General features: G+C 41.1%; 1 protein-coding gene across 1 annotated transcript in view; it reads right to left on the bottom strand.

Annotated features, from left to right (window-relative positions):
* EPB41L4B (erythrocyte membrane protein band 4.1 like 4B) overlaps positions 1–27,348 on the bottom strand; it is a 433,805-nt gene that overhangs the window by 133,180 nt on the left and 273,277 nt on the right. Inside the window, exon 6 of the mRNA XM_053714600.1 lies at positions 13,566–13,618. Coding sequence (XP_053570575.1) covers positions 13,566–13,618 — 53 coding nt within the window. The remainder of the gene's footprint in view (positions 1–13,565; positions 13,619–27,348) is intronic.

Below are 27,348 nucleotides of genomic sequence, written 5' to 3'. Positions count from 1 at the left end.
AAGGGAACAAACTACCGTATTCTTCCACAAAGAAGAAAAGGCACAGAGAAAACATGATTGTACTTGTAAAGCGCGGCTAATCCCCCTAAGGGACTCAAGGCGCTGCTCATTTTATCAACCTCGAAAGGAGGAAAGGCTGAGTAGACCTCGAGGGGATCGAACTTGCAACCCACGGTTTGCTACAGTGCAGAGTAGCCACAGTGCATTAGTATGCTGAGCTAGCTTCCAGCTAGCATAAGGAACTCCAGAAAGAAAACCTAAGAAGGGCACAACGAGTACTAAATAAAAAAACAGAGCAAAAACCTGAGAAACTGGGTCAGGCTAACAGAGACCCAACCAGTCTCAATAGAAACAAGGGGATGCAATGCTCAGACCCCAGAAATACAGAACCACAGGATAAGGCCAGGAGTCTGAAACAGAGAGGATCTTCCCCTAACACAGTGCAACCGCACTCTAGAAAGCAACTGAAGACGAAGGTCCCCAAGTCGCAAAAATGTATCTAAGAATACCAAAATATTCCGAACAAAACCTCATGCAGCAAGCTCAGATAGGTCTGACGAACAACACCTGAAGCAAAAAACACTGCACGCTGCAGTCATCTAAAAATTACTCTGAAACAAATACTTGCAGGGCAAGTAGAAGCAGCTGAAGATAGGATCTTTCAGATTGCTAAGTATCCGCTAACCAGCAGATAACGTTGCAAGCTATCAAAGAGCCACCAGTCCTTCCCACAAATCCTGAATGTGGAAAAAGGAGAAACCCCAAAAAGGCTTACTGTACCTCGAATGCTCCGAGGACAAAATAGCAGAGCAACAGATCTTAGATCCTGCTTCAACACCAGACCAGCCCAAGCAACAGACATGTCTGATAGACAGGGGGACAGAAGACCCCAACCACAAGCCCCCAGGGAATGGAAGAAAAAAAAGGAAGACTCGCCCACCCCAACAGAGCTCGGGTGCCAACCCAATCCGCTCCTCCAAAATAAGGCACTCCCAAGGAGAAGCCCCTAGGACCTGGAACAGAGAAAAGTGCAATAGATCCGTAGGAAAAACTGACAACTCTCTTAAACAGTCTCTACGTAGAGAAACCAATTTCCAACAGGTGGAACATAGCCCAGAGAGCAGCAGAAGCTGCCCCTTACAGAAATAAGCCACCTGATCCAACCTCCTACAGACAGGGCAGGGCAAGGACCCTCCAGAGAGAGGAAACCCCAACTCATAAGGAAAATAAACTATCCCCTCCAAAGGGAAGGGCACAGATAAGAACATCGTACATGTCCACAAGACATAAAGCTATAGTATGATCAAAACACAGACCGAATGAAAAATCATCCAGACACCACTGTTGACCCAACAGAGAAAAAAAAAAACTCCCCATAGAGGAGCACACCCTACCGAAGGACAAGTCAGGCCTTAAAGTTTATAACCAGTACCCGAAGGTGGACGAGAACTCTGGCCTACCCGCTTGCAAGCCCAATTGTCACGCCGCACGTGCCATCTCCTTCCCTCCTAAATTTCTTCCTCACAATCTATCAATGCCCAAGTATAAGCGTTACTTTGTGTACTCCTGGGAGTGATAGATTGTTTTTTGTATTGCCTTGCTGTTTATGAACCCTGCCTGTCTGACTACTCTGCCTGCTATACCCCTGAACTGCTGGATCAATACGCTGCTGCTGAACTCTGCCTGTCTGACTCTGACTGTACCTGTTTAACCCCTAAATTGCTGGACTGATATATTGCTGCTGAACCCTGCCTGCCTGACCATTCTAGTGGTGTGCCCTTCGACTGCTTTACCGTTGCCAAACCCTGCCTGCCTGACTTTTCTAGTGGTGTGCCCTTCGACTGCTTTAGTGATGCCAAACCCTGCCTGCCTGACCATTCTAGTGGTGTGTCCTTGGACTGCTTTACCATTGCCAAACCCTGCCTGTCTGACCATTCCAGTGATTTGCCTTGCCCTGTTCTGCCATGGCCACTGTCCTGCCTGTGGTGAGTGCCGCTCTCCTCATCTTACTAACTTTCTTTGCTCTGGGATATCCCCTATCATTCCGGCTCGACACCGGGATAGCAAGACTACTAGCCAAGTTCGGTCTGATAGAGGGGGAATCCCACGAGCATTACACCAATGAGATAGCCCCCTATGTCGCAACATAGGGTCCCTGAAAAAAACTGGGTCGTCCCGAACCAGTCCATCGGATCATAAGTCTCCAGACATCCAAGAAGGATCGAAGAAAAGAACTCCAGACCTAGGACCCAGAACCATCCTAGAACGAAAAACACCCTCAGGGAACACATGATACCCTGTCTGAAGCAATCAGACCCCACAGGGGATAAGAACCAGGAAACCCGGAGAACAGGTACAGGACTCACTCATAACTCCAAGCACAAAGGGAAGAGAACACCCTTAGCCAGAGGTCAACACCCCCCCAGCAAGGTACTAGGCCGTGACAAAGTCACGCAATTTCTCTAGAGCCCAAAGGCCCCAAGGGCAGCACTAAGGGAAACGAAAACGAGAACAGAGCCACCAGAAAGAGAGTAGAAGAAAGGCTAGTCTCCATAATCCTTTCAGATTAACATTCCAGAGGACCACACCCAAGGGAGAAGAATGCAAAGCATCCCGCACCCAGGCAGATCCCCTAAGCAAAAAGCTTGGAAAAAGAGACAACACCTCCTATCGTCCCTGATATGGAGACGACTAACTCCCGAAGGAAGACAGAGCCTCACGGTCTCGACCCAAAGGAAGAGAACCTCTAAAAGGAATAAGTCCTAGAAGGACACTTCCAAAGAGACCATGAAAGGCAAAACCGTAAGAACCGCGGTATGAAGGACCTAAATCCTCCAAGCCTCCAACCCACAATTGGAAGGAACACTCTAGTTCCCGAAAAATTCGGAAACGACTGAGCATGTCGCCGCGGATCTCAACGGAGTCCCAGCCCACTAGATTGAAAGGGACTTAACCAATCCCCCATGCCTCTAAGCAACCACGGACCCTCAAGTCCTCTCAGGATGCTAGTTGAAGCTTGTAAAACAAGACAATCACACAATCATATTGTGATCACTGGGCGCCCTCCCCGGACCAACTGGACATAAAAAGGTGCCACGTGTCTGAACTAGGCCGCAAAGACAGAAGGATTTGTACCCAGTCAGGACCAGCCTGAAACCAAGGGCCCCAGCACTGTCAAGGCCACATAGAGTCTCCCTTGATGATGGAGGGATAAAGAACTGAATTGCTCTTCTTCTAATGTGATCTATATAATCCAGTGTTGCCAGTGTAGGGTTCAGTACATAGGACTTACCACTAGATACATCAGATCCCGTATTCGGGAACATTTCAGTTCCATAAATGTAGCCAAAGCCACTACACCAATAGTAAAACACTTTTCCTTAATACATCAGAAAGACTACCTTCAGATGGAAAGCCATTGAACAGGTTTTTACCCCTAAAAGAGGGGGGGGGGGGGGGACAAGGAGAAATTCCTATACAAAAGGGAGATGTACTGGTTTTTCCATTTGGAGACCAGGTACCCTGGGGGTTTGAACTCCCAATATGACCTGATTCATTATTGGGAGTAAAGGTTACTCCACTATGTAGTAACCTTGGACTACAGTTTGTTTAGGCCATATTACTGCTATATTCATTATAAGCAATTTTGAAACTTTTTCCTCTAGCTTATTGTTTTTTTTTTCCATAAACGGATTATAGCTGGATGGAATTAGTTTTAAACTTTGAACTCGTTATTGATTGTTTCACTTAAGTATATAAATTTGTTACAGTACACAATATGTACAGCACAATACATATATAACCATGATTTTCATATTTTACCTTTACATCTAGACTATCCTCAATCAACTCTATATAGTCTAAAATGTACCTAGTTTAACAATTTATATAACTGTTCTTTAGACTTAGCTTTGCTCCTGGTGTTAATTTACACCTTTATTGAGGTTTTTTGTGAGGCACATTTTGGGCCCAAGATACAATGTTATCAGCAATATCTTGCCAACTACATTCTTGTATTATCTTGTCTGATTTCAAGAATTATGGACTTTATTTATGCACTTATGTTATTTTGTGATTGGCTGATGGCTGTCACATGGTACGTTTATGCATTTGTGATTGGCTAATGGCTGTCATGTGGTACAGGGGGGTGGAAATGGACATAACTTTTAAAATTGTCAGTAAAAAAATACTACTCATTTGAAGTTCAGAATAAGTGATATTGCATTGTCTTGTTATCTTGCATTGGTTGATTATGCAAATCTACTTTGCTGACTGGTCCTTTAAGATGTCATAATCCAGGATTATACTATCTTTCTGATTTAATTAATTACGGACATGCTGCACTTGAGTATTTTACCGAGGTTCTTATATACTTTGTCTTAGATGGTAACTTAATCAGTATGCATTAATGATTAGGTATTTAGCACACAGGTGCTTTTTACTGTTGAATTAGATACTCAGCACCACCTTCTGTTTTTAGTCCAATCACAGAATTGTTAATCTTCTTTAAATACACAGCTGTTAGTGTATTTTAACAAGCTATGAGTAAGGCTACGGCCGAAATGCGTAAGCTTGCTCTTTAGGTGTCTCTACCTTGATACCACCCATGTTGTTTATTTGCTTTTAATTTATGGATAATAAAGCATTGGATTTTTAATGCAAAATTTTTGCTCCAGATTCTTATACCTTATATACATGTTTTTTGCCGGTTTCTGCAAGAATCTTTTTGAGCATGGAGCATTTTGTCTATGGGACTAGCAGCCAATTGGCAGTGGTTTGAGCACGGGTGTCAGTCATTTTGTCACGCAAGGCAAGCCCATTTGTGATGTTGCAGACAACAGTGCCTTCTATACTAGTACGATCGGACAAGAAAAGACAAGGGAATCCCAGACGATTGGTGAATGTAATACACAGAGAGGAACTCCGGAAACACAGACGTGAAAGGATGCCCAGAACCGCCTTTGACGCCTGACTCCCACAACGGAATGCTGACAGTGAGTACTCATGTTAACTTTGTTTGTGCCCTCATGTACAACACTCTCAGCTGAAGCATTCCATATTGGAAGACTTTACATCTCGTTCCAGGGCACCCAGTGATTTACATATAGAATATTTAAAGCGGTGTAAGCCAATAGCTTGCTAGATGAAAGTTTGGGGAGGCGTTTTTTGGAGCGCAATGATTTACTTTATCCCCCAAGCAAATTACATGGATTGCCACTGATGTGGTTGGATGCCTGCTATACTGTGCATATAACTATATGTGACATGCACACTCAATTACTAGCTATTTTAGTACCGTAGCAAGTCTCCTCTCTCTCTTTAAAGGGACACACCTACTCAGAGGGGGACTGTAGGTTCTTTTCACATTTTAGCATCTTCACCTTCACATTCTTTGATAAAGAACAGTCAGGCAGACTTTTGTAAACAGAGCGAACAAAATCGCAAGTATCAATTCCAGAGAGGAAAGTTCCCGAAGGAAACATTACACCACAACATGAGCTTTAAACCAAATAAAAATCATCCTCACCGGATGAAAATAAAAGATAAGGCAACCTGTAGGCTAATGCCCAGGAAGAATGGACAGACCCGCAGGACCAGCCCAACAGGGGCCCGAGAATTCCAAGCTCAGAACTGGAAAAGGATACACAAATAACAAAGACTATAAGAAGATTACTTCATCCCCTTATGTCTATGTATGCTAGCCAGTCGAAGAGTAAGACTGAGAAACCCCAGACCCATTAAGAGTGGGATCCTCTAGCAACGCCAAAAACATGCTTTAGTAGGACACGAAGGCGCGCCAGTCTATAACGAAAGGCGCAACATACCTCCGCCGGGACAAAAGGAAACACCGGCCCCGAAGGTTGACCCCCTGAGGCCTCAGGGGCAGTCGCTCCCCCAGAAGGCTGAACTGGACCAGGCGATCCCACGTCCGACGAGTCCCCGTTAACAAAACACGGACAATATCATAAGCACACTCCCGGGAGGTGCAGATGCGCCAGCGCCAAAGATATGGCCATTCGGAACCGTGTCGTAACCTACGGTGGGAGCAGGCCACACTCCCTAGAAAGGATAAGTAGCGTTTGGGTTACCTGCATGTGTAGTAAGAGTTGATGGTAGGGAACTTGTCTCGTGAGAAATAGAATCCCCAGAGACGGATGGCTCAGTGGGTACCCGATTCCCCGATCCCAAGGAACAGAGCACTCTAAAACGGCATTCAGAACATAACTGATGGGCATGTATCACCCGGGCCAATTCATAATCTTCGCAAGAAGTAGAGTCTGAATCAGAGACATCCATCTCCAAGAATCCTCCATAACTGGGACACTGCCACCTCCAGAGAACCAGACACCAGCGGACCAGGATTTCTCCGTCACCAGGCAGTCAGGAAAACGGAAATGGGGTCACAAGGTAAACCGTGCAGTCCATGCAAAAGGGTGCCCGACTGAAAAGGCTGCGTCACTAGACATAGGCCGTTATGTTCTAAAATAGTCATGAGCCGAGGAACACTACACAGTAGCAGACAGAATCACATAAACATGATTATAAACCCCCTTGTTCAATAATCCCCCTCAGGAGATATTAACCCTTGATTCCTAGATACAAAAAGGAGCCTCACTGAGACCCTATGTTAAAGTTATCCCTGAAAGGTTGTAGCCCCTCTCGGATAAACAGTTGAAATTACAATACATCCATGATGAAAGTAAAATGAAACGATCTTACCGGAATCTACGCCGTGGAAAAGGAACACGGCCCATCAAGTGTGACAGATAGTAGCGTAGCCTCTGCCATGGACTTGAGAGAAAAAAGCTGGCAGCGAAACTCGTCAATGCTGATTGCTTCTGGAGTTGTTAATATCAGTCGGGATGGTTTCGCAGAAAGACTCTCCCTGCATCTCCGGACTCTAACTTTCACCAATGCTCTCACTGAGAGGCTGACAGGACTACTTAAAACTCCAGTCCCATGCCGAAGAGTACTACCCTCCATAAGAGACTATTGAAAACTTCTGACACTTCTCTGCCAACCTCCTGGGACGAAAGGCAAAGTATGACTGAAGGATGAGGGAAGTGGGAGGAGTATTTAAGCATTTGGCTGGGGTGTCTTTGCCTCCTCCTGGTGGCCAGTTTCTAAATTCCCAAAAGTAATGAATGCAGCTGTGGACTCTTTCCATTTATGAAGAAAAACATAATTTATGCTTACCTGATAAATTTATTTCTCTTGTACTGTATCCAGTCCACGGATCATCCATTACTTGTGGGCTATTCTCCTTCCCAACAGGAAGTTGCAAGAGGATCACCCACAGCAGAGCTGCTATATAGCTCCTCCCCTCACTGCCATATCCAGTCATTCGACCGAAACAAGCCGAGAAAGGAGAAACCATAGGGTGCAGTGGTGACTGTAGTTTAATTAAAATTTAGACCTGCCTGAAAAGGACAGGGTGGGCCGTGGACTGGATACACTACAAGAGAAATAAATTTATCAGGTAAGCATAAATTATGTTTTCTCTTTTTAAGTGTATCCAGTCCACGGATCATCCATTACTTGTGGGATACCAATACCAAAGCTAAAGTACACGGATGATGGGAGGGACAAGGCAGGAACTTAAACGGAAGGAACCACTGCCTGTAGAACCTCTCTCCCAAAAACAGCCTCCGAAGAAGCAAAAGTATCAAATTTGTAAAATTTGGAAAAAGTATGAAGCGAAGACCAAGTTGCAGCCTTGCAATTCTGTTCAACAGAGGCCTAATTTTTAAAGGCCCAGGTGGAAGCCACAGCTCTAGTAGAATGAGCTGTAATCCTTTCAGGAGGCTGCTATCCAGCAGTCTCATAGGCTAAACGGATTATACTCCAAAGCCAAAAAGAAAGAGAGGTTGCCGAGGCCTTCTGACCTCTCCTCTATCCAGAGTAAACAACAAACAGGTTAGATGTTTGGCGAAAATTTTTAGTAGCCTGTAAGTAAAACTTCAAGGCACGGACTACGTCTAGATTATGCAAAAGACGTTCCTTCTTTGAAGAAGGATTAGGACATAATGATGGAACAACAATCTCTTGATTGATATTCTTGTTAGAAACCACCTTAGGTAAAAACCCAGGTTTTGTACACAGAACAACTTTATCTGAATGAAAGATCAGATAAGGAGAATCACAATGTAAGGCAGATAACTCCGAGACTCTTCGAGCCGAGGAAATAGCCATCAGAAAAAGAACTTTCCATGAAAGAAGTTTGATATCAATAGAATGAAGGGGTTCAAACGGAACCCCTTGAAGAACTTTAAGAACCAAGTTTAAGCTCCATGGAGGAGCAACAGGTTTAAACACAGGCTTAATTCTAACTAAAGCCTGACAAAATGCCTGAACGTCTGGAACTTCTGCCAGACGCTTGTGTAAAAGAATAGACAGAGCAGAAATCTGTCCCTTTAAAGAACTAGCTGATAATCCTTTGTCCAAACCCTCTTGGAGGAAGGACAATATCCTAGGAATCCTAACCCTACTCCATGAGTAATTCTTGGATTCACACCAATGAAGATATTTACGCCATATCTTGTGGTAAATTTTCCTGGTGACAGGCTTTCGTGCCTGTATTAAGGTATCAATTACTGACTCGGACAAGCCACGCTTTGATAGGATCAAGCGTTCAATCTCCATGCAGTCAGTCTCAGAGAAAGTAGATTCGGATGATTGAAAGAACCTTGTATTAGAAGGTCTTGTCTCAGAGGCAGAGTCCATGGTGGAAAGAATGACATGTCCACTAGGTCTGCATACCAGGTCCTGCGTGGCCACGCAGGCGCTATCAATATCACCGATGCTCTTTCCTGTTTGATTTTGGCAATCAGACGAGGGAGCAAAGGAAAACGGTGGAAACACATAAGCCAGGTTGAAGAACCAAGGCGCTGCTAGAGCATCTATCAGTGCCGCTTCTGGGTCCCTGGACCTGGATCCGTAACAAGGAAGCTTGGCGTTCTGGCGAGACGCCATGAGATCCAATTCTGCCCCAATGGAGAACCAATTGAGCAAACATCTCCGGATGGAGTTCCCATTCCCCCGGATGAAAAGTCGGACGACTTAGAAAATCCGCCTCCCAGTTCTCTACACCTGGGATATGGATCGCTGACAGGTGGCAAGAGTGAGTCTCTGCCCAGTGAATTATCTTGGAGACTTCTGACATCGCTAGGGAACTCCTGGTTCCCCCTTGATGATTGATGTAAGCCACAGTCGTGATGTTGTCCGACTGAAATCTGATGAACCTCAGTGTTGCTAGCTGAGGCCAAGCCAGAAGAGCATTGAATATTGCTCTTAACTCCAGAATATTTATTGGGAGGAGTTTCTCCTCCGGAGTCCATGAACCCTGAGCCTTCAGGGAGTTCCAGACTGCACCCCAACCTAGAAGGCTGGCATCTGTTGTTACAATTGTCCAATCTGGTCTGCGAAAGGTCATACCCTTGGACAGATGGGCCCGAGATAACCACCAGAGAAGAGAATCTCTAGTTTCCTGACCCAGATTTAGTAGAGGGGACAAATCTGTGTAATACCCATTCCACTGACTGAGCATGCATAATTGCAGCAGTCTGAGATGCAGGCACGCGAATGGCATTATCTCCATCGCCGCTACCATTAAGCCGATTACTTTCATGCACTGAGCCATCGTGGGGCGCGGAATGGAGTGAAGAACACGGCAAGCATTTAGAAGTTTTGATAACCTGGACTCCATCAGGTAAATTTTCATTTCTACAGAATCTATTAGAGTCCCTAGGAAGGAAACCCTTGTGAGAGGAGATAGAGAACTCTTTTCTTCGTTCACTTTCCACCCATGCGACCTCAGGAATGCCAGAACTATCTCTGTATGAGATTTGGCAATTTGAAAGCTTGACGCCTGTATCAGGATGTCGTCCACATAAGGAGCAACCGCTATGCCTCGCGGTCTTAGGACCACCAGAAGTGAGCCTAGAACCTTTGTAAAAATTCTTGGGGCTGTAGCCAACCCGAATGGAAGAGCTACAAATTGGTAATGCCTGTCTAGAAAGGCAAACCTCAGGAACTGATGATGATTCTTGTGAATCGGAATGTGAAGGTAGGCATCCTTTAAGTCCACTGTGGTCAAGTACTGACCCTCTTGGATCATGGGTAAAATGGTTCGAATAGTTTCCATCTTGAATGACGGAACTTTGAGGAATTTGTTTAGGATCTTTAAATCCAAAATTGGTCTGAAGATTCCCTCTTTTTTGGGAACCACAAACAGATTTGAATAAAACCCCTGTCCTTGTTCCGTCCGCGGAACTGGATGGATCACTCCCATTACAAGGAGATCTTGTACGCAGCTTAGGAATGCCTCTTTCTTTATCTGGTTTGCAGATAATCTTGAAAGGTGAAATCTCCCTTGTGGAGGAGAAGCTTTGAAGTCCAGAAGATATCCCTGAGATATGATCTCCAACGCCCAGGGATCCTGAACATCTCTTGCCCACGCCTGGGCGAAGAGAGAGAGTCTGCCCCCTACTAGATCCGTTGTCGGATAGGGGGCCGCTCCTTCATGCTGTCTTAGAGGCAGCAGCAGGCTTTCTGGCCTGCTTGCCCTTGTTCCAGGACTGGTTAGGTTTCCAGGCCTGCTTGGATTGAGCAAAAGTTCCCTCTTGTTTTGAAGCAGAGGAAGTTGATGCTGCACCTGCCTTGAAATTTCGAAAGGCACGAAAATTAGACTGTTTGGCCTTTGATTTGGCCCTGTCCTGAGGAAGGGTATGACCCTTACCTCCAGTAATGTCAGCAATAATTTCTTTCAAACCAGGCCCGAATAAGGTCTGCCCCTTGAAAGGAATGTTGAGTTATTTAGACTTTGAAGTCACATCAGCTGACCAGGATTTGAGCCATAGCGCCCTACGCGCCTGGATGGCGAATCCGGAATTCTTAGCCGTTAGTTTAGTCAAATGAACAATGGCATCAGAAACAAATGAGTTAGCTAGCTTAAGAGTTCTAAGCTTGTCAACAATTTCAGTCAATGGAGCTGTATGGATGGCCTCTTCCAGGGCCTCAAACCAGAATGCCGCCGCAGCAGTGACAGGCGCAATGCATGCAAGGGGCTGTAAAATAAAACCTTGTTGAATAAACCTTTTCTTAAGGTAACCCTCTAATTTTTTATCCATTGGATCTGAAAAAGCACAACTGTCCTCAACCGGGATAGTGGTATGCTTTGCTAAAGTAGAAACTGCTCCCTCCACCTTAGGGACAGTCTGCCATAAGTCCCGTGTAGTGGCATCTATTGGAAACATTTTTCTAAATATAGGAGGTGGGGAAAAGGGCACACCGGGCCTATCCCACTCCTTACTAATAATTTCTGTAAGCCTTTTAGGTATTGGAAAAACATCAGTACTCACCGGCACTGCATAGTATTTATCCAGCCTACACAATTTCTCTGGCACTGCAATTGTGTCACAGTCATTCAGAGCAGCTAATACCTCCCCAAGCAATACACAGAGGTTCTCAAGCTTAAATTTAAAATTAGAAATCTCTGAATCAGGTCTCCCCGATTCAGAGACGTCACCCACAGACTGAAGCTCTCCGTCCTCAGGTTCTGCATATTGTGACGCAGTATCAGACATGGCTCTTACAGCATCTACGCGCTCTGTATCTCGTCTAACCCCAGAGCTATCGCGCTTGCCTCTCAATTCCGGCAATCTGGATAATACCTCTGACAGGGTATTATTCATGATTGCAGCCATGTCCTGCAAAGTAATCGCTATGGGCGTCCCTGATGTACTTGGCGCCATATTAGCGGGCGTCCCTTGAGCGGGAGGCGAAGGGTCCGACACGTGGGGAGAGTTAGTCTGACCTTAATTGACTTTATCAAATAGCAACTGCAAAACAATGCATTTTTTTTTTTACTAATTATAGGACTGTGGCTGTGGACTAAAGCCTAGATTGTCTCCTCAATATAAGGCAAATGGTGGATGGAGTTTGTATATTAAAACTAATTGCAGTAAAAAAATGTTAATTTGTTTTAAAACATTAAAATTTGGCTGATATGTTATTTTTCATGCAAAGCAACAGGAATGTCTTGTAATTACAAGGTGTTTACTGTCCCTTTAATAACATTATTTGGCCAGGTAATGCTGTGAAACAGTGACGCCCAAATTCCAAAAATATGGGGACTGCCTTTATGTATTGAAGGGTGCCCTCTATCTTCTGTTCCACCTCCAGAGGGCTCTTGGATGATTGCACACACTCTTAGTTCCTCTTTTCCCGGGCATCACAAAAGCAAGTGCAGAGTAATGCATGTGGCCCCTGGGCAGCCAGAGGCCACACCTGATATAACACTGAGTAAAATAATGAATAAACTGAAAGTAATAACAGATTATGGGCTAGACAATATTCCTGTAAAGTTTCCAACCAATAATACAAATAAATATCTCCTTCCAAAGATAAAATATTTAGTTTCCTAAAAAAAGTTGTTAGGTTTACAACTAGAATGTGATTAATCGCCATATTTGAGAGCATATCTGATGTAGCAAATTTTTTTTCTGTTTACTTATACAAAAATTAAAAAAACCACATCATACATAGGGAATAAGTCATAATAATGTGTATCCACTTAGCTTATAACCTCAGCAACTACAGAGGTATGGACGTTATCTGTTTCAGTCCTGTCAAATACAGATGAAGCAGACAATATCTAACATATTACTTTCTCAAGGACAACTTGGCAATAGCAGGGACATTACCTCATATGTACTGAATTTGATTCTGTTTTTTGACATTGTAACATTCAATCACTCATGCTTGTGTCACAGGTCCATTTTACAAATTATTTTAGATCTATTAATTATCTGAAACAAAAATGACCAACTGTACCTTACGTTTAAGAACTTTACCATGGAGTAAGCAGAACAAAAACGCATTTAAAAGGGACACTGAAACCAATTTTTTTCTTTTGTGATTCAGATTGTGCATGCAATTTTAAGCAACTTTCTAATTTACTCCTATAATCAATTTTTCTTTATTCTCTTGCTATCTTTATTTGAAAAAAGCATCTAAGGTATTTTTGGGTTCAGACCCTGGACAGCACTTGTTTATTGGTGGGTGAATTTATCCACCAATCAGCAAGAACAACCCAGGTTGTTCACCAAAAATGGGCCGGCATCTAAACTTACATTCTTGATTTTCAAATTAAGATACCAAGAGAATGAAGAAAATTTGATAATAGGAGTAAATTAGAAAGTTGCTTAAAATTGCATCCTCTATCTGAATCACAAAAGAAAAATGTGGGTTCAGTGTCCCTTTAACACATGTGCGAACGTTAAATTGTTTTCAACATATGCGGCTCCTTGGCATCAACTTTGATTAGAAGACAAAAATATCTTAATGATCGAAATATATAAATGTAGCCCAAGTTGCATGAATAAAATGTGCCTTTTTGTCGCTTATACACAAGGCATTGTTTTTCATGATTAACATTACAGTGGCTGAAGAAACGCATGCAATATGCATGAGCCAAACTGACAAGAAATCTGCCAGATAACATAACAGTATATGTAGCCTATGGTTCAAAGATCTTTGCATTAAAATAGCAAGCGTCTGCTTACCTTGTAAACACAAAGCTGCCAATTCCACCGCAGTCTCATAAGGGCATTTCAATCTATAAAAAAGCAGACATGTCACATTATGATAATGTATTCACGTTAAGGTCAATATTTTAATTTATAAAACTCTATACTCAAGCAATCATTTGCGGTCATGGTTCGATATTAGTGTTAAATGTATTCTTTAAATGTTTGGTATTTAGTCTAAATTAATTAAACATTTTATACAGAAACATAAACACATTTCACAGCAAGAAATGAAAGTCTTTCAGCAAATATAATTTGTTCTATTAACAGCTAAAACTCTTGCACTAATAATTCCCAAAGCTTTTGAACCATTTATTAATGACCATATCAAGCAGACTGTTATTAATATTTCTAGGTTATATATTCTTTATATAACACATCAAGGGGTAGATAAATGCTGGGCAGACCTGATTTGCTGCAGTAAATCATGTCCGCCCGGCATCGCTAAATGCCGACATAAATATTGCACAAAAATTTCTTGTGAAATGCTCATGCAATGCCGCCCCTGCACATTAACAGCCAATCGGCCGCTAGTAGGGGGTGTCAATCATCTCGATCGAATTGGGATGATTGCAGTCCCCCGCCTAAAAGGTAACAGACAAGTTAAGGAGCAGCTGAATTTTTTTTTATTTACCTTATAGTGACTTTTTTTTCAATTTTTCTACTGTGATAAAGTAAAACATTTAATTTTATGTCATGACTGATCAACTACACGTAGACACCGTCTTGCACATGCTCACTTGATTACACAGATAACAAATGTGTTAAAACACTTTTTGCCATTTCTGTGCATAGCTAAAAGCACTAGCATACTAATAGATCAGGTGACTGCAATTTGTGTGCCTTATGGGCTCATTACATTTGAGGCTATAATACTCATCTCTTTAAGCATGTTCAACATTATGTATGTGTCACAGTGTTATGTACAGTATGTACTTTTAAGTCTACTGGAAATATTTTTAGTGGATCTCTAAATAACATTAAAGGACAGGTTTTGTATGAGTATTTGTGTTGTATTGATATTATATATTATCCACATGTACTATATGTTTGGGGTAGTGTTTCACAAAGGGAATGTCTATTTGAAAATTTGTGAAGGTTTGATGTATGTGGAGAATTCGCTATTGAGTATTGTGTTGAGTATGGAAAACTTGTATTTATTAAAGATAATGGCAGCAAAAAAGGATGGAAAGCACTTAATAAATCATAGTGATAATTAAGTCATTAAAGAGCCGAATTTAATAGGAACTAAAACAGGGGTCAAGTCCAGTAGGAACGCATGGGAATGGAGTCCCTGCACTATTTTTGAAAGTGGAACTACGTTACCCCTGGACAAAGAACAGAAAGGGAAATACATGTGTACACACAAAGGAAAATAGTCCTTGCAATTAAAAGGTGTTTGTGAAACATCTTAGCAGTAGGATAAGCTCAATTATGTTATTTAATACACCAATAGTATGTGCAGTCTGTTAATCTATATTGTTGTTTGTATGTCTATCAATTTATGGTCAGCAGGACAGGTTCTCTGCAGAATGCTGACATGTGCCAGATAATGTATTTGCTGCAGATTCAACCTTACCAGTTTCATCCCAAAGTGCAAGTTGACCTGTTTTGCTTTTCAATGTTACTGTGCCCTCATGCCTCCTGCTTCCTCTGCCAGTGTTACTTGCTTCACATTTACTTGGTAAAGGTGTTAATGGTAAAAGAAAATGACAATCGGACGCCTTGTGACCATAATTTTACTTTAAATCACATTATCATTGTTTCTTACTGCAGAGTGAGTGCACACACAAACCTTATCAAGATCATGATATCAGATGTTTACATTACAGAGCCTTACACATCCTGAGAACAAGGAAGTAACCTCCTAAAATGTTACTAAGGCTCTTAACTTATTAGATTATTCAACATTGTCTATATACAAATGCCCCTTCATGCGCTCCAAAAAGTTTGTGTCTAGCTTCTCAGTATTCAGTATCAATTGAAATAAAAATTTTCACCCCTGTCATATAAAAATGTAACCACGGTTGTCCATCCTCAAGCCCAAAGGCAATGATTCACCCTTTAATTGTTTTTTTGCTTTCATTAACCAGAGTATATAGATTATATACATATAAATACAGTGTGTGTGTGTAAAACAATATTAATTGTAAGTAAGGTGGAAGTCTTGGTAAGTTCCCACACTTTTTTTGTAGGACTTGACACCTGGACTAAAAACCCAAGATGATTTTGTTTTGATTTGGCTATTCCATGACTGTAATTGCTATACATTTCTAAATTATCCAACCCAGCAGAAGCAGACCAATGAAAGACAGTGATAGCATTTTGCACAGATGCATAGAAGACTATTCAATGCATTCTTTCAGAACAAAAATGAAGCTGAACGCATTTCTGAATTTTTCTCATTACAAAAGTGTCAGGAAACTTTATACAGCTTGGAAAAAATCATTTATGAAAGTACTTGTCACTCTGGTGACAGAGTAAGGAAGAAAGCAATACAGACCTTTTATAATCTAGACAATACTTTGACAGTGGCAGAGAATTTGCTACAAGCAATAAGACATTAAAATCAGGTGAATGAGTTTTTTTCTGTTACCTACCAGAATCATCTGATACGAAGTCAAACATGCAAGTCAAGGCCACTATTCTAGAGATTTGGCAACCCATTTGCAAATAAGAATATCACTTAACAAGACAAGGAATGTAATATCAATAAAATACTGTAATAGTGTCAATAATGTCATACAAAAGATATAAAAAGAAAGGAGAGTATAGATTTGCTAACCTTTAATTTATCTGTCATTTTAATAATGAGCATATATGGTACTTCTTTATTCACAGAAAAGTGAAAATTCTGTATTGTAAATTAACTTATTAGATTAAACTAGGTTTAATTATTGTAAGAAAACGCCACACTTGGTAAATTGGACGACTATCATCATTATCAGGAAATAAATATAATAAAGTAATTTTAGATACATTTTTCAATGGCTACATTCAGTAGTTTGACATAGTGTAGAATTTATGGGCAAGGCAAGAAGAGTGCAGGATGGGACCTTTTTACTTGGTCAATATTTGGTGAATTGGTGGAGCAATGAAATAATTCTGATATATCAGTCTCAATTTAAATAAATTAAAAATATTCCATGATATATATATATATATATATATATATATATATATATATATATATATATATATATATATCTAGCAGGGCTTGACAAACCCTGGGGCCGGTTGCCACTGGCTTCAAGAATTTTACCCCTGGCTCCAAACTATTTGGGTTATGCACTATTTATATACAAATACTGTCTGGCTCCTAAATATTGTTAGTGGCTCCTAAATTTTAAACAGATTTGTCGACCACTGATTATATAGTAGAATGGTGATTGCTGAAAAGACTCAATACCTGGAAAACAACTTATGCAACATAGAAAAATTGTTACTTCTTGCTTTAAAGTAAAGGTAAAGTTACCCTTATCTCTATCTATAATATCATTAAATGTTTAAAAATAATATGACTTTTATTCATCATATTTGATATAAATCATTATAATTAAATATATTACCTTTCTAATTTGATTTCTATCCGTCCCCAAATTCAACCCGTAAAAAATATATATTTTTTTCATTTCCATCACGTGTTTTTTTTTTAGCCAACTGATTTTTAGGCCGTTAGGCGGCCGTCAACCGACGTCATCCGCCCTTTTACTCATCGGCGCATGCGCAAATTAATTTTTCTTAGGTTTCTCAACCCTGCGCGCTCCCGTTTCGCGCATGCGTGCTTCCTACTACCAGGTGGGAATCCCCACAGACTACGTCATCGTCTTTTTACTGATGACTTCTATAACCTGCTCAAGTTGTAGAGTTTAATGTGTGTCTAATAATGTCACATGATGCCTTGTTACCTGTCTGTACAATCAGAGACAGGAGATGCATTTATTGATATCGTTGAAACGTTTCTTAAAAACATAGATCTATCAACTCAGCTTATATATATTCTATAGTACAATTGGGCAAACAGAGTTAATAGATCAATGTTTTTAAGAAAAGTTTCAATGATAGCAATAAATGCAGCTCCTGTCTCTGATTGCATAGTACTGAATGAATATACCTATTTATTCAATACTATGTTACAAGGCAAATTAGCGCATGCGCATTGTAAAGTAATAGGATGGGCATTGAAGATTACAATCGGCGAGTAGCGAATGCGCAATTGAATCCGGGGTTGGGCACGCGCATTTGAGAGCGGGTGGGACCGCTGAAGACGTCACTAAATGCCTAAGGAGAAAGTAGGGCTTGGGTGGAGTCGGGAGATAAACGGTAGGGAATAGGAAATTACTTTTTTAAGAAAAATAAAAAAAATTACTTAGCGACTATTATAAGGTGATAGGGAGAAATGGTAGATTTGATTCAATAAAGGATAACTTTACCTTCACTTTAAGGTAATTACAGGAGTGAATATTACTATCATAAGTAAAGTTCTGGCACTTGTGCTCCTCACATCCGTTTTTGTCTTTTCTCATGAACCCTCTACTTTTCCTGACTCTCAGAAGCCAGACTTCATCCTTTTTCTGTATTATTGTAAAGTTTTATTTTTTTATAGTATTTAATAAAAAAAAAATTATCGATTCAACCTTTTCATCATTGTCAGAAGGTTTAGAAAACTTGAAAAGAAATGTGTATGAGGACAGAAGAAGTAAATGATTTACAATACACATTAAATTGGCATGCGACGGATAAGTTGCTTTAGAAATGCAAACTGAAAATTATATATATATAGCAAGGGTAATATTTTAAAAGGAGTACCACATGATTTTATAGTTAGCATAGTTTCTGTAAATTTCTTTGATAAATATATATTTTTTTAGAATGACAACACTATGGGGCCGATTGGCCCTGAATCCATCTGTTTCCGTGCGAGCCTTCAAGCTCGCCGGAAGCAGGAGTTAAGAAGCAGCGGTCTTAAGACCGCTGCTCCTTAACTTGTACACAACCTCTGAGGCGGCGTACAGCAATCAGCCCGATCGAATACGATCAGGTTGATTGACACCCCCTGCTAGCAGCCGTGAATCTGCAGGGGGCGTCATTGCACAAGCAGTTCACCAAAACTGCTTGTGCAATGATAAATGCTGACAGACATTGATAAATCGGCGCCTAGGTCAATATATTTTATTTTTTTTAACATCTATTTGATCTTTTGGTGTTTTATGAAAATGATTTTCTTAAAAAAAAAAAAAAAGGTGTACTGTGACAGCAGTAGTAGTAGTAGTAAATAAAAGGGACGCTAAAATCAAAATTAAACTTTTATTATTCAGATAGAGCATGCAATAATAAAAATAAAAACTTTCCAATTTCCCCCAAAAAATTTAAATCTTTGTTATTTTAGTCTTTTTTTATATTTTTACTTTCAGATGCACCAGATCCTACTGAGCATGTGCAAGAGTTCACAGTGCATACGTATATGAGCGTGATTTGCTGATGGCAGTCACGTGATACAGGATCAGGGAATGGAAGAAAAATTTAAAATGGTCATACAAATATTCTGCTGATTTGAAATTCAGAGAAAGTTCTATTGTGTTGTTTTTTTATTATGCATTTGTTGGTTAAGCAATTCTACTGCATTTAAAGTGATATGAAAACCAAACATTTTCTCTTTCACGATTCAGATAGATTATACATTTTTAAACAACTTTCCAATTTACTGTTATCAATTTTGCTTTATTCCCTTTTTATTGAAGAAGCAGCTATGCACTCCTGGTAGCTAGCTCAACACATTTGTAAGCTGCTGAAAATGGGCACACACACATTTGGCCACCAATCAGCAGCTAACTCCAAGTGCCTGACTATCAATATATGCTTTTCAACAAAGGACACCAAGATAATGAAGCAAATTAAATAATAGAAGTAAATTGGAAAGTTTTTTTTTAAATTGTATTCTCTAGCTGGATCATGGAAGAAAATTGTGGGTTTCATGTCCCTTTAAAGGTCTTTTAAATTTCCATTAATATGTTTGAATTTGTCAACTTTTTTAAAAATTATACTACTGTATACAAGAGCACTGGGCTTGGTTTAGATTTTAAGCTGTCTGCTTTGTTTAATGTAATACAGTATATACTTTGAAAATTCATGCAGCATCCCAACAAAACTATATTAACGTTACGCAAAATAAACAAAATATATTAAAGTACAAACATACTGAAAGAATCTCTAGTTTAATCCAGTCTCTACTCTAATTATCAAGTCCAACTCTCATGGCAAATGCTTATCTGAAGAAGAAGAAGCGTTGCATTATCAATAATTCCAAGAAAACATAGGAGTTGATTTTTAGATTCAATTCTAGACAAAAACATAATCAATCATTTTTCCTAAAACATTCTCCATTAATGAGATACAAAAGTTCATTTGCTGCTTAAATCAGTTTGAAAAGGACATCCGCTTGATTCAGATAAAGCATGCAGTTTAACAACTTTCTAATTTAATTGCTAGCACAGCTCAGGAGCAGAATACACTGCTAGGAACTAGCTAGGGAGTCATGCCTAGCATATATGCCTCTTGTCATTGTCTCAAATGATGTGTTCAGTTAGCTCCCAGAAGTACATTCCTGCTCCAGAGCGAAACTAGGTTTACATTTAAAAAAAAAGAGAACAAATTTGCTAACTGAAGTAAAGTGGAAAGTGATTTAAAACTGCAGGCTGGTTAAATGAATCATTAAAGATGAAAGGGATATTAAACAGTGCTCCTTCCGTAAAAACAAATATGTTAAATCAAAGTAAACATAATAAGGAACAGATTGTATAAAATACAGCAAACAACTTGTTTTCTTGCATAATGAGCAACGTAGCCCCTGCCCTCAGTGTGATAATGGAGCTGACATGTTGAAAACATAATTTATGTAAGAACTTACCTGATAAATTCATTTCTTTCATATTAGCAAGAGTCCATGTGCTAGTGACGTATGGGATATACATTCCTACCAGGAGGGGCAAAGTTTCCCAAACCTCAAAATGCCTATAAATACACCCCTCACCACACCCACAATTCAGTTTAATGAATAGCCAAGAAGTGGGGTGATAAGAAAGGAGCGAAAGCATCAAAAAACATAATTTATGCTTACCTGATAAATTCCTTTCTTCTGTTGTGTGATCAGTCCACGGGTCATCATTACTTCTGGGATATTATCTGCTCCCCTACAGGAAGTGCAAGAGGATTCACCCAGCAGAGTTGCTATATAGCTCCTCCCCTCTACGTCACCTCCAGTCATTCGACCAAAGACCAACGAGAAAGGAGAAGCCAAGGGTGTAGTGGTGACTGAATTATAATTTAAAAAATATGTACCTGCCTTAAAAAACAGGGCGGGCCGTGGACTGATCACACAACAGAAGAAAGGAATTTATCAGGTAAGCATAAATTATGTTTTCTTCTGTTATGTGTGATCAGTCCACGGGTCATCATTACTTCTGGGATACCAATACCAAAGCAAAAGTACACGGATGACGGGAGGGATAGGCAGGCTCATTATACAGAAGGAACCACTGCCTGAAGAACCTTTCTCCCAAAAATAGCCTTCGAAGAAGCAAAAGTGTCAAATTTGTAAAATTTGGAAAAAGTATGAAGCGAAGACCAAGTTGCAGCCTTGCAAATCTGTTCAACAGAGGCCTCATTCTTAAAGGCCCAAGTGGAAGCCACAGCTCTAGTGGAATGAGCTGTAATTCTTTCAGGAGGCTGCTGTCCAGCAGTCTCATAGGCTAAACGTATTATGCTACGAAGCCAAAAAGAGAGAGAGGTAGCAGAAGCTTTTTGACCTCTCCTCTGTCCAGAATAAACGACAAACAGGGAAGAAGTTTGGCGAAAATCTTTAGTTGCCTGCAAGTAGAACTTGAGGGCACGAACTACATCCAGATTGTGTAGAAGACGTTCCTTCTTTGAAGAAGGATTTGGACACAAGGATGGAACAACAATCTCTTGATTGATATTCCTGTTAGTGACTACCTTAGGTAAGAACCCAGGTTTAGTACGCAGAACTACCTTGTCTGAGTGAAAGATCAGATAAGGAGAATCACAATGTAGGGCTGATAACTCAGAGACTCTTCGAGCCGAGGAAATAGCCATTAAAAATAGAACTTTCCAAGATAACAATTTTATATCAATGGAATGAAGGGGTTCAAACGGAACACCCTGTAAAACGTTAAGAACTAAGTTTAAACTCCATGGCGGAGCAACAGTTTTAAACACAGGCTTGATCCTAGCTAAAGCCTGACAAAAGGCCTGGATGTCTGAATTTTCTGACAGACGCCTGTGTAACAAGATGGACAGAGCTGAGATCTGTCCCTTTAATGAGCTAGCCGATAATCCCTTTTCTAAACCTTCTTGTAGAAAAGACAATATCCTAGGAATCCTAACCTTACTCCAGGAGTAATCTTTGGATTCACACCAGTATAGGTATTTACGCCATATTTTATGGTAAATCTTTCTGGTAACAGGCTTCCTAGCCTGTATCAGGGTATCAATAACCGACTCAGAAAAACCACGTTTTGATAAAATCAAGCGTTCAATTTCCAAGCAGTCAGCTTCAGAGAAGTTAGACTTTGATGTTTGAATGGACCCTGAATCAGAAGGTCCTGTCTTAGAGGTAGAGACCAAGGCGGACAGGATGACATGTCCACTAGATCTGCATACCAAGTCCTGCGCGGCCATGCAGGCGCTATTAGAATCACTGATGCTCTCTCCTGTTTGATTTTGGCAATCAATCGAGGAAGCAGTGGGAAGGGTGGAAACACATAAGCCATCCTGAAGTTCCAAGGTGCTGTCAAAGCATCTATCAGAACCGCTCCCGGATCCCTGGATCTGGATCCGTAGCGAGGAAGTTTGGCGTTCTGGCGAGACGCCATGAGATCTATCTCTGGTTTGCCCCAACGTTGAAGTATTTGGGCAAAGACCTCCGGATGAAGTTCCCACTCCCCCGGATGAAGAGTCTGGCGACTCAAGAAATCCGCCTCCCAGTTCTCCACTCCCGGGATGTGGATTGCTGACAGGTGGCAAGAGTGAGACTCTGCCCAGCGAATTATCTTTGATACTTCTATCATTGCTAGGGAGCTTCTTGTCCCTCCTTGATGGTTGATGTAAGCTACAGTCGTGATGTTGTCCGACTGAAACCTGATGAACCCCCGAGTCTTTAACTGGGGCCAAGCTAGAAGGGCATTGAGAACTGCTCTCAATTCCAGAATGTTTATTGGCAGGAGACTTTCCTCCTGACTCCATTGTCCCTGAGCCTTCAGAGAATTCCAGACAGCGCCCCAACCTAGAAGGCTGGCGTCTGTTGTTACAATTGTCCAGTCCGGCCTGCTGAACGGCATCCCCCTGGACAGATGTGGCCGAGAAAGCCACCATAGAAGAGAGCTTCTGGTCTCTTGATCCAGATTCAGAGTGGGGGACAAATCTGAGTAATCCCCATTCCACTGACTCAGCATGCACAATTGCAGCGGTCTGAGATGTAGGCGTGCAAAGGGAACTATGTCCATTGCTGCTACCATTAAGCCGATCACCTCCATGCATTGAGCTACTGACGGGAGTTGAATGGAATGAAGGACACGGCATGCATTTAGAAGCTTTGTTAATCTGTCTTCTGTCAGATAAATCTTCATTTCTACAGAATCTATAAGAGTCCCCAAGAATGGAACTCTTGTGAGAGGAAAGAGAGAACTCTTCTTTTCGTTCACTTTCCATCCATGCGACCTTAGAAATGCCAGAACTAACTCTGTATGAGACTTGGCAGTTTGAAAGCTTGAAGCTTGTATCAGAATGTCGTCTAGGTACGGAGCTACCGAAATTCCTCGCGGTCTTAGTACCGCCAGAAGGGCACCCAGAACCTTTGTAAAGATTCTTGGAGCCGTAGCCAATCCGAATGGAAGGGCTACAAACTGGTAATGCCTGTTTAAGAAGGCAAACCTTAGATACCGGTAATGATCTTTGTGAATCGGTATGTGAAGGTAAGCATCCTTTAAATCCACTGTGGTCATGTACTGACCCTCTTGGATCATGGGTAAGATTGTCCGAATAGTTTCCATTTTGAACGATGGAACTCTTAGGAATTTGGTTAGGATCTTTAAATCCAAGATTGGCCTGAAAGTTCCCTCTTTTTTGGGAACCACAAACAGGTTTGAGTAAAACCCTTGTCCTTGTTCCGACCGCGGAACCGGATGGATCACTCCCATTAATAATAGATCTTGTACACAGCGTAGAAACGCGTCCTTCTTTATTTGGTTTGTTGACAACCTTGACAGATGAAATCTCCCTCTTGGAGGAGAGAATTTGAAGTCTAGAAGGTATCCCTGAGATATGATCTCTAGCGCCCAGGGATCCTGGACATCTCTTGCCCAAGCCTGGGCGAAGAGAGAGAGTCTGCCCCCCACTAGATCCGGTCCCGGATCGGGGGCCCTCGGTTCATGCTGTCTTTGGGGCAGCAGCAGGTTTACTGGCCTGCTTGCCCTTGTTCCAGGACTGGTTAGGCTTCCAGCCTTGTCTGTAACGAGCAACAGCTCCTCCCTGTTTTGGTGCAGTGGAAGTTGGCGCTGCTCCTGCTTTGAAATTCCGAAAGGGACGAAAATTAGACTGTCTAGCCTTAGCTTTGGCTTTGTCTTGAGGTAGAGCTTGGCCCTTACCTCCTGTAATGTCAGCAATAATTTCTTTCAAACCGGGCCCAAATAAAGTTTGCCCCTTGAAAGGTATATTAAGTAATTTGGACTTAGAAGTTACATCAGCCGACCAGGATTTTAGCCACAGCGCCCTGCGTGCCTGAATGGCGAATCCTGAATTCTTAGCCGTAAGTTTGGTTAAATGTACTACGGCCTCCGAAATGAATGAATTAGCTAGTTTAAGGACTCTAAGCCTGTCCGTAATGTCGTCCAGCGTAGCTGAACTAAGGTTCTCTTCCAGAGACTCAATCCAAAATGCTGCCGCAGCCGTGATCGGCGCGATGCATGCAAGGGGTTGTAATATAAAACCTTGTTGAACAAACATTTTCTTAAGGTAACCCTCTAATTTTTTATCCATAGGATCTGAAAAAGCACAGCTATCCTCCACCGGGATAGTGGTACGCTTAGCTAAAGTAGAAACTGCTCCCTCCACCTTAGGGACCGTTTGCCATAAGTCCCGTGTGGTGGCGTCTATTGGAAACATCTTTCTAAATATTGGAGGGGGTGAGAACGGCACACCGGGTCTATCCCACTCCTTAGTAACAATTTCAGTTAATCTCTTAGGTATAGGAAAAACGTCAGTACTCGCCGGTACCGCAAAGTATTTATCCAACCTACACATTTTCTCTGGTATTGCAACAGCGTTACAATCGTTGAGAGCTGCTAAGACCTCCCCTAGTAATACACGGAGGTTTTCCAATTTAAATTTAAAATTTGAAATATCTGAATCCAATCTGTTTGGATCAGAACCGTCACCTACAGAATGAAGCTCTCCGTCCTCATGCTCTGCAAGCTGTGACGCAGTATCAGACATGGCCCTAGAATTATCAGCGCACTCTGTTCTCACCCCAGAGTGATCACGCTTGCCTCTTAGTTCTGGTAATTTAGCCAAAACTTCAGTCATAACAGTAGCCATATCTTGTAATGTTATCTGTAATGGCTGCCCAGATGTACTAGGCGCCATAATATCACGCACCTCCCGGGCGGGAGATGCAGGTACTGACACGTGAGGCGAGTTAGTCGGCATAACTCTCCCCTCGCTGTTTGGTGAAATTTGTTCAATTTGTACAGATTGGCTTTTATTTAAGGTAGCATCAATACAGTTAGTACATAAATTTCTATTGGGCTCCACCTTGGCATTGGAACAAATGACACAGGTATCTTCCTCTGAATCAGACATGTTTAACACACTAGCAATAAACATGCAACTCGGTTACAATTTTATTTAATAAAAACGTACTGTGCCTCAAGAAGCACTAAACGATTAAATGACAGTTGAAATAATGAACTGAAAAACAGTTATAGCATCACTCTTAACAAACAACACAACTTTTTAGCAAAGGTTTGTTCCCATCAGTAAAATAACACTAATTAAATTTTAAACATAAAAATACAGAGCAACGTTTTAAATCACAGTCACTATATAAGTCTCACAGCTCTGCTGAGAGAATCTACCTCCCTTCAAAGAAGTTTGAAGACCCCTGAGTTCTGTTAGAGATGAACCGGATCATGCAGAAAAACTGACTGGAAATTTTTGATGCGTAGCAAAGAGCGCCAAAAACGGCCCCTCCCTCTCACACACAGCAGTGAGAGAGAAACGAAACTGTCATAATTAACACAAGCAAACTGCCAAGTGGAAAAATAATGCCCAAATACTTATTCACTCAGTACCTCATTAATGCAAACGATTCTACATTCCAGCAAAAACGTTTAACATGAAAAATACCTAATAAAAGGTTTAATGTACTTTTACAGAGTAATTCCGGTGAAATACCATCCCCAGAATACTAAGTGTAGAGTATACATACATGTTCATTATAACGGTATGGCAGGATTTTTTCATCAATTCCAGTCAGAAAATAAAAACTGCTACATACCTCAATGCAGAATCAACTGCCCGCTGTCCCCTGATCTGAAGTCTTTACCTCCCTCAGATGGCCGAGAAACAGCAATATGATCTTAACTACTCCGGTTAAAATCATAAGAAAAACTCTGGTAGATTCTTCTTCAAACTCTGCCAGAGAGGTAATAACACGCTCCGGTGCTATTGTAAAATAACAAACTTTTGATTGAAGTTCTAAAAACTAAGTATAATCACCATAGTCCTCTCACACCTCCTATCTAGTCTTTGGGTGCAAGAGAATGACTGGGGGTGACGTAGAGGGGAGGAGCTATATAGCAACTCTGCTGGGTGAATCCTCTTGCACTTCCTGTAGGGGAGCAGATAATATCCCAGAAGTAATGATGACCCGTGGACTGATCACACATAACAGAAGAAATAAGGAATTGGAATAATTGTGCTTTATACAAAAAAATCATAACCACCACAAAAAGGGTGGGTCTCATGGACTCTTGCTAATATGAAAGAAATGAATTTATCAGGTAAGTTCTTACATAAATTATGTTTTCTTTCATGTAATTAGCAAGAGTCCATGAGCTAGTGACATATGGGATAGCAGATACCCAAGATGTGGAACTTCCACGCAAGAGTCACTAGAGAGGGAGGGATAAAATAAAGACAGCCAATTCCGCTGAAAAAATAATCCACAACCCAAATCAAAAGTTTTAATCTAAATAATGAAAAAACTGAAATCATAAGCAGAAGAATCAAACTGAAACAGCTGCCTGAAGTACTTTTCTACCAAAAACTGCTTCAGAAGAAGAGAAAACATCAAAATGGTAGAATTTAGTAAAAGTATGCAAAGAAGACCAAGTTGCTGCATTGCAAATCTGATCAAAGGAAGCTTCATTCCTAAAAGCCCAGGAAGTAGAAACTGACCTAGTAGAATGAGCCGTAATCCTTTGAGGCAGGGACTTACCCGACTCCACATAAGCATGATAAATCAAAGACTTTAACCAAGACGCCAAAGAAATGGCAGAAGCTTTCTGACCTTTCCTGGAACCAGAAAAGATAACAAATAGACTAGAAGTCTTTCTAAAATCTTTAGTAGCTTCAACATCATATTTCAAAGCTCTTACTACATCCAAAGAATGTAAAGATCTCTCCTTTGAATTCTTAGGATCAGGGCACAATGAAGGGACAACAATTTCTCTACTAATGTTGT

Source organism: Bombina bombina, chromosome 5 (assembly GCF_027579735.1).
Source record: "Bombina bombina isolate aBomBom1 chromosome 5, aBomBom1.pri, whole genome shotgun sequence".
In the NCBI taxonomy this organism is placed as follows: domain Eukaryota; kingdom Metazoa; phylum Chordata; class Amphibia; order Anura; family Bombinatoridae; genus Bombina; species Bombina bombina.
This window is presented reverse-complemented; position numbering and strand designations above follow the sequence as displayed.